Source organism: Bemisia tabaci, chromosome 3 (genome assembly GCF_918797505.1).
Source record: "Bemisia tabaci chromosome 3, PGI_BMITA_v3".
Taxonomy (NCBI): domain Eukaryota; kingdom Metazoa; phylum Arthropoda; class Insecta; order Hemiptera; family Aleyrodidae; genus Bemisia; species Bemisia tabaci.
In genome coordinates, this window is record NC_092795.1 from 27046894 (window position 1) to 27058946 (window position 12053).

Sequence of the window (12053 nt, forward strand, 5' to 3'; positions counted from 1 at the left end):
GGAAGTGTTTTGTTTTGTCAACAAATTCAGATGAGGTTTTTCTTTTTTCAAAGAAAATGAAATTCGTGATCGATAGCAAAGATACAGGATATTTTAATTCGAAAAATCTTCATCCAAGGTAACCTAAATGTTCTTCACTGTATATCTTTAAGTAGAAGAAATAATTTTTCTTGTTCGTCAACAATTTTTTTAAAATGATTTTTGCATGGTACTCTTCTTGGTACTCTTGGTAAAACTTATATTTTCCTGGTAAAACTAAGGTTTATAACCCTTTAAAATTTTTCGCGCATTGCCCTCTTAGTACGAAGAATATGCTCCCAGTAATTTAAAGCAGGATATGGCGTGATTCTTCTTGTAAAAGAATAAAACAGAAAATGCAAAAGAAATTAGGCAACGTCCAGAGGAGGCAGGCCGATCCAGGCTAATATCGTTCGAATGTCTTTTATTAAAATGAAAGCGTGCTGATAGGGAGTTCATCGCTTCTTGGACTCATGGAAGCCCCTGGCTGCGGGATCGGTTCCCTGCCGACCTCCTAGAAACCACTGCCAACTTTACCATACTCAGTCCCGTCATCGAAAATTATTTTCCCCGTATAAAAACTAAAGTCGCTAGCCAAGATGTGGAGCAAATCCTCAATTTTTTTCAGTTTCCCGTGTGAAATCGTGTCGTTGGCTGTAGCTCGCACTGTCGTATAGAAAGGAACAAGACCTATTGAGACGATAAGTCAAGTCTGCGTCCAATCTAACAAGAACATGGAGATGTTGCCGGTAGAAAAATAGGATGGATGACGTCATCTGCAGTTGTTATCTCGAGAGGCATTACTGTGTGTTCGGGGTGTTGAAGCCTAGTTTTTGAAAGTATCTTGAAAGTCACATATTCGCATCTCAAGTCTCCGAGGCTATACATCGACTTGGAGACTTAAACGCGTGGTTAGAAAAGTAAACCAACTTCTTACGCCCCTGTCATTACTATATGTATAGGCAGCGTTCATGAAGTACGTAACGCTCTAGGGGAGGAGAGAGGGTATGAGCCTGCGTTACCAGAGGGAAGAGAAGCCAGCGTTAAGTAACTCTCTCTATTGGTAAAAAACGCACCAACCGCAAATTCATTATCTTCATTTTTTCGACGTTTCTCAAATGAGGGTTTTCACTCGAAGTTCTGAACGAATTCGATCCCTCGACGGTTTGTCCCTTGCTTTGTAACAAGATTTCTATCTTGATGCAAAGTGCAATCGAAAATATGCAATAGTCGCCCAACGGGCCGACTATTGAAATTTATAGACAAAGCTATAGACAAAGAAGAAATAAGGAGTTTAGAGCGATCCTATTGGTTGAAATGTGTGGTTCTTATAGACTAAGGTGGTATATGATGAACTAACTATCGGGTCTCTCGTGGGTTGCCGTTAGTTAGATATTACCTGTGTCCTTTTGTCCATTGCAACCACCCACCTCCGCCAATAGGATCCCTTCATGTCCTTTTTGTCCTCTATGTCTATTGCTTTTTCTATCAATTTCAATAATCAGCCCGCAGATCGCAATAAAAATAGTCAAATACCTGGAGCGTAAAGGCAGTTTTACGAATTCGGGGAATGCTCGGGAAATTAAAGGTGCTCGAGCAGCCAGAGGATGACCGGAGTTTATTTTTATTTAAATGCCCCTGTCCCGCCGTCGGAATGGTTAAAATGTTTCTATCCCGCCGGTGCCCGGGATAATTGTCCTTTTTAAAGGACGAATGACGAAAAACAATAGGCCAATAACTCAGAGAAGTGAGACTCTCGGTCACTCGCGCCGGAGTATTTCAGTTCCCACTTTTCTCGCGCATATTTTCGTCCCCCCCTCCGCTCCCCCCGTCCGCCGGCCTTTATTCACTTATCTCTCCCCGTGTATTCAGGCCTCCTTTTAATTATTTATCATTTATCCTCATTGTTTATTTCTATTTTTTACGGGCCCGTATATGGTCTGCTCCGGTCGTTGCGCATTGTTTACATTCTCGCCCCCCCCCTCCACCCCTCCCTGGCCTCCACCACCGGTGCTCTCCCGTCCAGACCGAGTTCAAGTTCTCGCCGTACCCTCGTTGCCACGTCGTGCACTTCTTACTTGGATTCCATGCTGATATTGTAACAGCTTTTATCGTGCCGGTAGTGCTCCCATTTCCCGGAACTTTTGAGATTTTACTGAATATTTCCCGGAACTTTTGAAATTCCCAAAATGCTCCGGATCCCCAGAATTTTCCGGAACTTTCTCGGAACTTTTGAAAAAATATAAAAGGAACCCGGAACTTTTGACGGTCATGGAGTGGGAGGAATAGGAACAAAAAGTTCCGAATTCCGAACTCTTGACGGACATGGCATGGGAGCACTGCTGCTGGGTTCCAATGTAAAGCACCGCGTGGGGGGTGGGGGTGGTGTTTAACTGAAAGGTGGCAAATGTGTTGCCTCACACTTCGGAAAATCGCATCTTGTTTTCCTTAATAAGTACCCAAGTTCGTCTATAATAGTGTTCTTCCCTTCAGTTTCTTTTCGGGGTACAACACTCCTTCAATCAGCGAGTTATACTTCCCCAGCTTCCAGGCGTCAAAATAGTTGCATGCCGCAAAGTTTGCGCCGATTTGATTTGTTGACATTTTCGGTCGGATATTTCTCAAGTTGGCGAGTTTTCCAGTCTTTCATGATGCGAACTAAACCTTTTCGCTTCGACAGAAATCAATATTAAGCAAAATCACACCTTCATCTTCATTCTTTCATGGTTTTTTTTTATCTCAGCGATCGGAAATACCATGATAGAACAGGGATCATCAGGAAGCGAACCTCTGAAACGTCAGAGATTTTGGCGTTTTACAATATTTGTAGCTCCTTCTATGTAGGATGTAACTACTTTTAAAACCCTATTGACAATGTAGCAACATGATTTTGTAGATCCTACAAAATTGTAGTTATACTTTTATGCCAGAGGAGTGCCTAATTCAGAAGCAAAAATTTGCAATTTTAGTTTCCTGAATGGTCTGTTAAAGTGCTACGTTTGCCATATACCGGTACGGGCACACGGAAAAATTGAGGTAGGCAGTTAGGTACTCTCAAACAACTATGAGCCTTACCCGTTAGGAATAGTTTCAAATCTTTGGGAATGAGCAAGGGTAAAGAGTTCAAGCAAAGGGTAACGCTTGGCATACTTGACAACCCGGTGGGGCCGTGAACTTGGGAGTCGGCGCTTTTATCAGTTTTTTAATCTCCCCTCCGGACCCCGTCCGTCGGCGGGCCAACTTTTTTCCCATTTTGATTTTGATTTAAATTCTTCGCTCTCGAAACTAATTGCCGGGAATGTCATCTCGCCCGCGGCGCGGCGCGGCGGAGGAGCTCGGATACCAGCCCGATGCAATGCTTTAAGCCGCGTTTCCACTCGCGGTGCGTGACGAGAAGTTGGCCGCGCCAACGAGTGCAATAGTTTTCAACCATGTAATAGTGTCTGTCACTAAAAAAGCTATTTGCGTCACCAACGTCTGTGGCCACGGCACGGAAGTGCTTCTTTACAGAGATCTCGGTCGCTGGGTTTAAAAGAGACTCCCAGAAACCAACAAAATAGCAGCGACTCTGGATTGGGCGAATGGGGGGGGGGGGGGGGGGGGGGGTTGCCAACCTTATATTGAGGCCTAGGTTGAAAATATTTTTCTAATATAATGCACGGGATTGGTATTTTATAACTTGTCGCCTAGTTATTTGAAGTTCGCGGCGATACAAGCGAATAAAACTCATCGTTTGTTACTTTAAATCATCGGAACAGGACGGCATTCATTTTATTTTTTTGGATCCCATGAGCTCTATTAAACCTAAAATGGCCAAGTTAATCAGAGGTGGAACCTCCATCGACCATACTCTCCCTATAATACTGCCGTGCTAAGGAAGAACGCCGTATGAACATTCGAGAGTTGCCAAATTTTCCTGGATAAAATATCTATTTTTTACAACATTCATACACACTTTTCCTTGAAATTTTCAGATATTTTATATTGAATTGCGTACAAAATTGTCTATAAATTTTGGAAGATAATATTCGTAATTTTCCCGGTAAATCAAGTTTTTATTGGAGGAAATTTGGTAACGTCTCAAGGCTCATACGGCGTTCTGCCTTAGCACAGCAGAATAGGACTCCAGCAACGGATGGATCTAAAATCATTGCACTTGGTCGAACGGCTCCTCCAACTCCACGTCGCGAACTGTCCGTGGAACCGCGCCTTCCTTGTGCCTTATTATGCGCTTTATAATTCTTATAATTGTTACATAAGCTCGGGTGTAATCGTCCTCGCCGCCGTGCAATTCCGAAAATTGAGCCGATGCAGCCTTCTCCCGTTTCGTGCAGGAAAAGCCTATCCAGTACAGATTCGTCCATGGGGTTTACGGGATTCTTGCCTAGCGGGTCAGGCTCGTGCATTCTACGCTGGTGGCTATCCTCCTCATCTCGGCAGTCCAATAATTCTCATGTGTTTTCGCCCCTCTATCTCGGCCGCAATCGCATTTTCCTTTTTTTCTGCGAGGATCGCGAGTCCTCCCCGCACGTCAGCGCGTTCTGGACGTGTTCGGAGATATTTATGCGGCGGATTTGTGCTGTCGCTCCCCGAGCGATTTTTCATTCGGGATTTTTCCGCGTGAGTTTCGCCATATTTTTCGCATTGTTTTCGCCTGCTTGACCGGTATGCCATATTTTCTTCGTCGCGGAATCATTTCGTGGAAAATTTAAGGTGATTCATCTTCGTCATCTGTTCCTTCAGGCCTGGATACACGCTCAAATGTCCATCAATTTCCGATCAAATGGTGACTGGTGCGCACCATCTACCATCAATTTTTTGCGGCCTGCCAAAATTTGATGGTAGATGATGGAACTGTGGGTCTCATCCTTCGTTTGATTTCCACACAATCGTGCTTATTTCAATCAACACGCTGTTTAAATTAATTTTAGATACCAATTTAGATAATTCTCGACCGCCATTTTTGTCATTATTTTGATAGGAAATTGACGGAAATTTGAGCGTGTATCCAGGCCTTTCAATATTTTTACCACACTGATGTCTTTAAGGGTCGTGTGAGTTTAATGTGACGGTGCGGGGGGCTGTCAAAATAGATGTTTTCGCTTTATTTTTTTGCACTGTAGTTCTCAGTAGTTCTTCGGAACCGATTTAATCCAATTACGATATGTTTTCGTTTTTCTAACAATTTTCTTTATTTTGTGTGTTGCAGGCATAATTATGGGGGCCCAACGCAGCGACCGGTGATCAACGAACGTCATCAGCGATCAACGGATGAGCCATCGATGGAGGCAGCCGATGGAACCTTTCATAGTTTATTCGCTCCCTGGGTGAAACCCCGGTGTTCCCTAATTCCCTATTATTAGTGTTAGTGAAGGTGATAGCCACCGGTTGGCATGTGTCGCCCACCTCTTTTTCCGGTTGTGTATCGATTGACATCGATGAGTGAAGTATCGAAAAGTCGATGATCTGTGTAAAGCATGATACGATGCCCCGTCGCGATGCGATTGAGTCGTCTCATGTTCCCCCCTCGCGTTTCCGCCGCCCCCTGGGCCCTCTGGCCCGTCCCCCTTCTTATTCTAGTTTATTTATCTCAGTTCCTTTCGTCCGTCGATGCCTCCGAGTTCGTCAAAGGCAAAAGTAAGTCATTTTTCCTCTTTTCATTTATTTCTGGGTAATGAGCAACCGACCTCTATAGAAAGGGATAAAAAATGGCTTTTTAAGTATATATTTACTTTTCTTTCAATTAAGAAATCTCTGAGTAAACGAAAGTTTTCCTCCTACCAAAAAAACTTACCTCGTCAAAGAAATTGTTTTTCTTTTCCCATCAAATCAAAGTTTTTCAGACCATTTTTTTCCAGAGAGGAAATACAACGAATTCGCTGAAAACAATAAAGCACAGAGAATGTTGCCACTAAACAGTAAACGACAAGCTAAAATTTACAATTTATCCTGCCTGAATGGTGTCATTGCTGAATTCTACATTCTTCATTCTAATGAATGACAATGATATTTCCGTGCAAAATTCGGAAGAATTAATGAATTTCGATTGTAAGCCTCAAATTTTAAGACCACCGTATTCCTGTCATTCATAACCGACGTCCGATCTGTAAAAAGAGAATTGCTGATCACTAAATTGTCGCCGGCAAATAAAGCCCATTCTCAGTGTTTCATCTCTAGCTTTGTATGACGAAACAAACATGTATTTTTCTCGGTTTTTTTTTTTTTTTTTTTTTTTAATTCTCCGCGCGCAAGGTTCACTTTCATCTTAAACGTTCATTGGTTAGTCTAGCAACGATACTTTCGAATGGCATTTCAGTCTTGCATAACGATACCTCAACCACGACAACGCGACGGGCGTTGTACGCTCAAAGTGTGGTCGTTGCGACTGTAAATACTCAGGTGCGGAAGATAGGTAGGAGCATGCGCAGAAGGCTGAATGCCACCATTGTGCTTCCATTTCCCTTATCTCTTAAGTTTGAAGTTGGTTTTGCGCGCCATCTTAACAACATTGTCAGCTGATGACAGAAAACTACTATTTCTTGATGGAAGATTTTGTGCCTCAGTCGTCCCTCAGCAGTAGACGGAATGGGTGAAAATAAATTTTGAAAAAAAGTAAAAATCCATTAATGAATGAATATTGAGAGTGAATAGTGTGGTATACGAACTCCCTTTGTGGTAATTTCAGAAATTGAACTAGCAGATCGTGATTCATAGTATATTTAGTATGGTAATTTTATTGCCTAAAATATTAAAATCAGTGGAAAACAACTTCCTTTCCCGTATCATAGTCTTCCCTAAATCACTACTAAATTAGGAGTTCAATGACGGACATTTGAATAAAACCTGATTCTTTTACTAATCTGTGCCGGGAGCGGCAACATGTGGTTGGTTGGTAAATATGTTTCTTTGAAGAAGGAGGGAAGAAATTTGAAAAAAAAATGAAAAACGACAAAGCGAAAATAAATTAAATTTAGAGATTAGTTTGTTCCTAAAAGGAAGAGATTTGTCAAAAATATTTAGAGAGTATGGCACAGACACAATTATTCGGATCCCAATTTACTGTTGTACGCACAACAATGCTTAAATGTTTTAAAACATCCAGAAACTAAGTAGACTCCCGCAAAAATATCACCGAATAAGTATTACATTTTACAACATCGCCTTTGGTCTCGACAGCTGAGCGAGAGTGAATTTTATCTAACTCAGAGAAAAAAGTATTTTATCTATCAATTGGCAAGGAGTTAATGTTTGTGCAGACTGCTAATTCGAAATCGCACATTGAATCTCTAGTGAGGTTGCCTTTTGCGTCACGGAATAACAGACTGTCCATAAGAAAATGGGCCATTTCCGACCCGTCTGGCAATCTGGATGGCGAGCATTTTACAGGGAAGGAAATATTACGCCACTAACCGCTGAACCACGTGGAGATAGCAGAAACCTCTTCAGGTTAGCAAGTTATTTTCCGGAATTGTGAGATGAGCTGGTTGAGTAAACGATTTTCGCTTTTTTCAACAGTAAACAGTTTTAAGCTTCTAGGAATCGATGTTTTATAAATATCACCGCGCTTCGAAGTCTTGCGCTAGCAACCGGGATCAGATCAGTGTAATGGACACCCAAGGTCCCATAGATCAGGTGATCATGCCGTAGAACAGAATCGTATTTTGATGGCTGGATCTCTAGAATGTAATTTTCAGAAAATATTGTTAAGAGAGATTATGTTTATCGCATAAAATTTTGTCTCAGCCCGGTCGTTTGTTATCCTTCACAGAAGTGAAACTTGACGGAAAATATACGATGTCGCAAGATGGTTCCCAAATTCTGTCATCGATGGATTCATAAAAAATAAGTGACTTAGTTTCGGCAGAAATATTCTCGAATTCGCCTTTAAGGCTTGATTGAACCGTGGAGGTTAGGTTGATTCAAATATAAAATCGTTTGAAGTAGGTAGGTTTTTGCTCGATTTAAGCAATTTTTTCCTCACTGTGAGCATCTTTTTCTCTGGATTCACGCAGGTTTCCTCTTGAGGCCATGGTCTCTAGTTTTTTTAAAAATCGGGAAAAACCGGGATTCATCAGGGAGTGAAAATTTACCGGGAAATTCAGGCGAAAATAAGGGAATCTGTTCCCGAAACCAGTAATAACGTAGAAGCTTCCATTGACCGGATAATATTAACATCAGGAACATTTTTTAATTAAAATTTTGAATGTGCGCCAAAGAAATGGCTGTAAGATTAATTAAAATCTATATTAATATCTGAAACTGTGGAAAATTGTATTCTTTTCCCCAAGAAAATCCAGCGAAAGTGGGAGAAAACTTCAGTTTCTCATCACGGAATGAGCTCCTTAAAATCAGGGAAAAATCAGGGAATGGGCTTTGCCAAGAAAACTAGACACCGTGCTCTTGATTAAGTGAGAATTCTTCTTGGCGGAAAATTTAAGAATATTTCTGCTTTAAATAATGTCTCTTATCCCAGTTTTCAGCAGCCTCACATCCGATACGTCTCCATTCTCTCTCTCTCCCCCCCCCCCCCCCCTAAATTTGAGTGCTTTGCCGGAACAGTGGCAAAATCCGGAATCCTCTCATTCGTAATCTTAGCCGCCATTTAAATAGAAATACTATCTGATACTGCCGTGGAAATCGATGGCCGGGCTACCGCTAACGGTGCGCGGTTGGCCGATGCAAAAGAATGCGCGATCCCATGACGAGTCGTCATCGTCTCACCGGCGCATGTTACAGCCCCAGCTCGGGATGCTGCTACGCTAAAACCACCCAACTTTAACGGAAATCCTCACGCCGATACGCCGTTTCTCCTCACCACGAAGCTCCATTCGGATCTTGGCGACTCGGCGAGTCCCGCTGCGCAATTTCACAATTGCGGGTCTTCGCTCTCGCTCTCCTTCCACCATTGCGATATCTCGCTTGATCCGACATTTAAACCCATGGAGAAGGGTCGATTATCTGGGTACACACCTTAATAATCGATTCTTAAACATAGCTTCAAATGGAAAAATTTCGATTGCCAATGATGCTGAGCTATAACCGCGAATGTACTCGGGATCTCTGTTGTAGTTGAGTGGTTTTTCGATGCCAGGGCGGACGTCGCTGTGCTGGCTTCACCCTCATCTCCGATGTTGCATGTAACGTGTTGTCATTCGATGAGCGAACGCGGGAGTAAACAAGAGCTGCAATTTGAATGGCGTGATGCAAACGCGGTTATGACGTCATAGGTGCAATTAGGTTTCTCGGGCCTCGATCGACAGGGTACGGAATTCTTGATCTTCGATCTTCAGGTCACGGAGAAAGCCTATTTGTTACTACTTATGTTTGTCATTTTTGCATGTATCCGTAGAACTGGAAAGTTATTGTTGGGTAGTTAAGGTTTGTTCCTTGCGCAGTCGAATAGTAAGTCCGTGGAACTAGATTTTTAGTAGCTGCGACCAAAAAATGACTGTTTCGGCTGGGACCGGAACCTTTTATCATATCATTCATAGCCACGGATCGTATATTTTGTGGAAAATCTGATTTGTTATTGGTTGAACTGATTTTTCAATTTTTCCAATTTTTTTTAACCGAACAAGGCCGGCTGTTATAGTATTATAGCGCTCCCAACAATCAAATAATTCGTGGCAGCAAAGCCACTTAAAAGCTCTTGTAGCTTTAAATGGAAAATTTCAGGGTTCAAATAAAACTTGACAGTTTTTCGTGGCCTACCACATTTTTTAAATCATGGAGAAGATATATTCAGTTTTAAAATGAGAAACCGTTTGTTCAAAAAATTCCAGTTTTTTCTTTGTCTGCGTGAAAGAATAATACTTTCACGATCAGCAGTCGCATTTAGATGAGATATACACTTTTTCTCTCTCTCTTCCACTGGTGGATTGTCCCTCCCTTCCCCTCCTCCCATTTAATGAGAAAAAAACTTGAGCCACTGTATATGAGCTTGAATGTACAGTGTGCATTCTTGGAAATGCATACGCCCTTTCTATATTGAACAGAATTATTAAAAGGAGAAAAAGAAAACGGTGAGAAAGATCGGAGCCTAGCGAACACAGCTGTGGCAAGGAAAAACACCGTATGCACCCATAAACGTTGTAAAATGTCCTGTGATTCGATCATTTTTCCGTGGAAATTTTCGAATATTTGTTTTCCAATTTTCCGAAGACCTTCATTCGTACTGCGATCTATAATGTCTGAAAATTTCGAGAAGAAACGCTCGTAACTTTCTTCACAAATTATTATTTTACCGATGGAAATTTGGCAACATTCGAATGTTGATGTGTCGTTTTTCCTTAGCGCGGGGGAACGGGAGGAAAGCGCGCGTACGCATGTAGATATCGGGGGGCGTCGAGGCGGCGGCGGCGGCGGCGGACCACACCTTCGAGGTGTCTCGAAATCAATTTCCCCGCGCGCTCCCAGTAATTAATGCACGAGAAATAACGCATAATGCCGGGAAAGAGATGAAACATAAATAAAAATGGTAAAGACGGAGTCGGGGGCGGGTGTGGGCGTACGGAACGGAGCGCACATCGTCGCATCCGAATCCGGAACCGAACCCAAATCCTTCGGTTGGGGAGAGAGGATGGAGCGGAAGATCGTTGGAATGAACGCATCCGAAGTATTTAAGAAGGATATGTATATGTACTTAGTAAATTCAGGCACTAAAATTGAGCAGACCAAATTTAAGACGTGACGAAAAAGTATGACGTTGACGTGCGATGTACAGGGGTGCGAAAGCTTCTCGACCACGCGACCGAGCGGGTCACGATTGGTGCCCGTGTCCCGGACACGGGCACCACATGGGCCATGGGCCGCGGCCCATGGCGGCAAATCAAGGGGGCGGCAAATTTTGCAATTTTTTTAAATGTAGGTATAAAAAAATCGGATTTAGAAAAAAAATTACAAACGAGAAAAGGCTACAAAATCTCTCATTTCCTGAGAGTATAATAATTTCTAATTTTGTCGTCTGCCAGTGATACAAGAGACACCTTTATTTAGTCGAGTTAAGAGAGAGACCAAACACACAATTTGGCCTGGAACGGCGCGACTGAGGGAGAAATGATGGCGAGGACTTGAGATGAAAAGTAGAAGCCCTTGGCGCGGCAATCGGCATGTAACACATATTAGCGCCTACAAGACTGCACGAATACTTCACGCATTGCATCAAACACAGTGCGGTTATTGTGGTCAGTGTGAAACGGATAGCGCCTGCAAGAATGCATGAATACTTCACGCATTGCGTCAAACACGGTGCGGTCGGCGCGGCGCGATTTTCAGCGTTTCGAGGTATATTATTGTATCAAAATGTCCCTCAGAACACGGGTTGCGCAATAATAACAACTGAATTTACTCCCAACCAAAATAGGTATCAACGTTTTTATTTAGCCCTGGATAGGAAAAATTTAAATTACCCGCTTTTATGAAAAACCTAAGTCCTCACCTAAATTTAATTTATTTAGATTTTTTTACGTATATTGAAGTAGGTGAAGCCCGCTGTTGCCAAACCTATCTATTGGAAGCTCCTCGACGATGGAATTTCATTTTCATGACATGTATACGGACCCATTCTCCATGCGAGTAAGAACTCATCAGAACCTATCGATACTAACATATAATACGACGGGCCGGTAATCGAGCCTGGCTGCGCGGCCATAGAGAATGGCCCCGATGCAGAAGGAAAACCGCACACGTACACAGGATCCCCAATCCGAGTTACGCTGTTCTTCCCTATGGGAGCAGAATGGCCGCTCGACGCGAGACGGGGTCCATCTCACGGCGCGGCGCAATTACCGGCCTTTATTATCCGTCGTTTATTGGTGTGCGCAAGACGATCGGACACATACACACACACACATGCGCGGCGGGTTCGATGGATCGATTGCCAGGGCGGCGATTGGCCGGTGTCGTGCTCTTATTGTTGCCTTGACAATTGTCGGGGCCGGGGCCGGCGGATTGGTAATTATAAATTAACTAAGAGCCAAAGAGCTCGATTGTCCGAGTCGGCTTGGACCTATCTGGACGTATTTATGCTGAAAGGA

At 42.9% G+C, this 12053-nt stretch overlaps 1 protein-coding gene across 3 annotated transcripts in view; it reads left to right on the forward strand.

The window, feature by feature from the left end:
- The window catches only part of Egfr (epidermal growth factor receptor), a 240717-nt gene that overhangs the window by 176555 nt on the left and 52109 nt on the right, over positions 1-12053 (forward strand). Inside the window, exons 1-2 of one of the 3 annotated variants that reach the window (XM_019042398.2) lie at positions 4570-4731; positions 5228-5655. The exons of 1 other annotated variant lie outside the window; for it this stretch is intronic. In XM_019042398.2, coding sequence (XP_018897943.1) covers positions 5496-5655 — 160 coding nt within the window. In that variant the 5' untranslated portion in view covers positions 4570-4731; positions 5228-5495. Of the gene's footprint in view, positions 1-4569; positions 4732-5227; positions 5656-12053 lie in introns of those variants that run through there. One more of the 3 variants, XM_072298093.1, reaches the window with a different exon arrangement.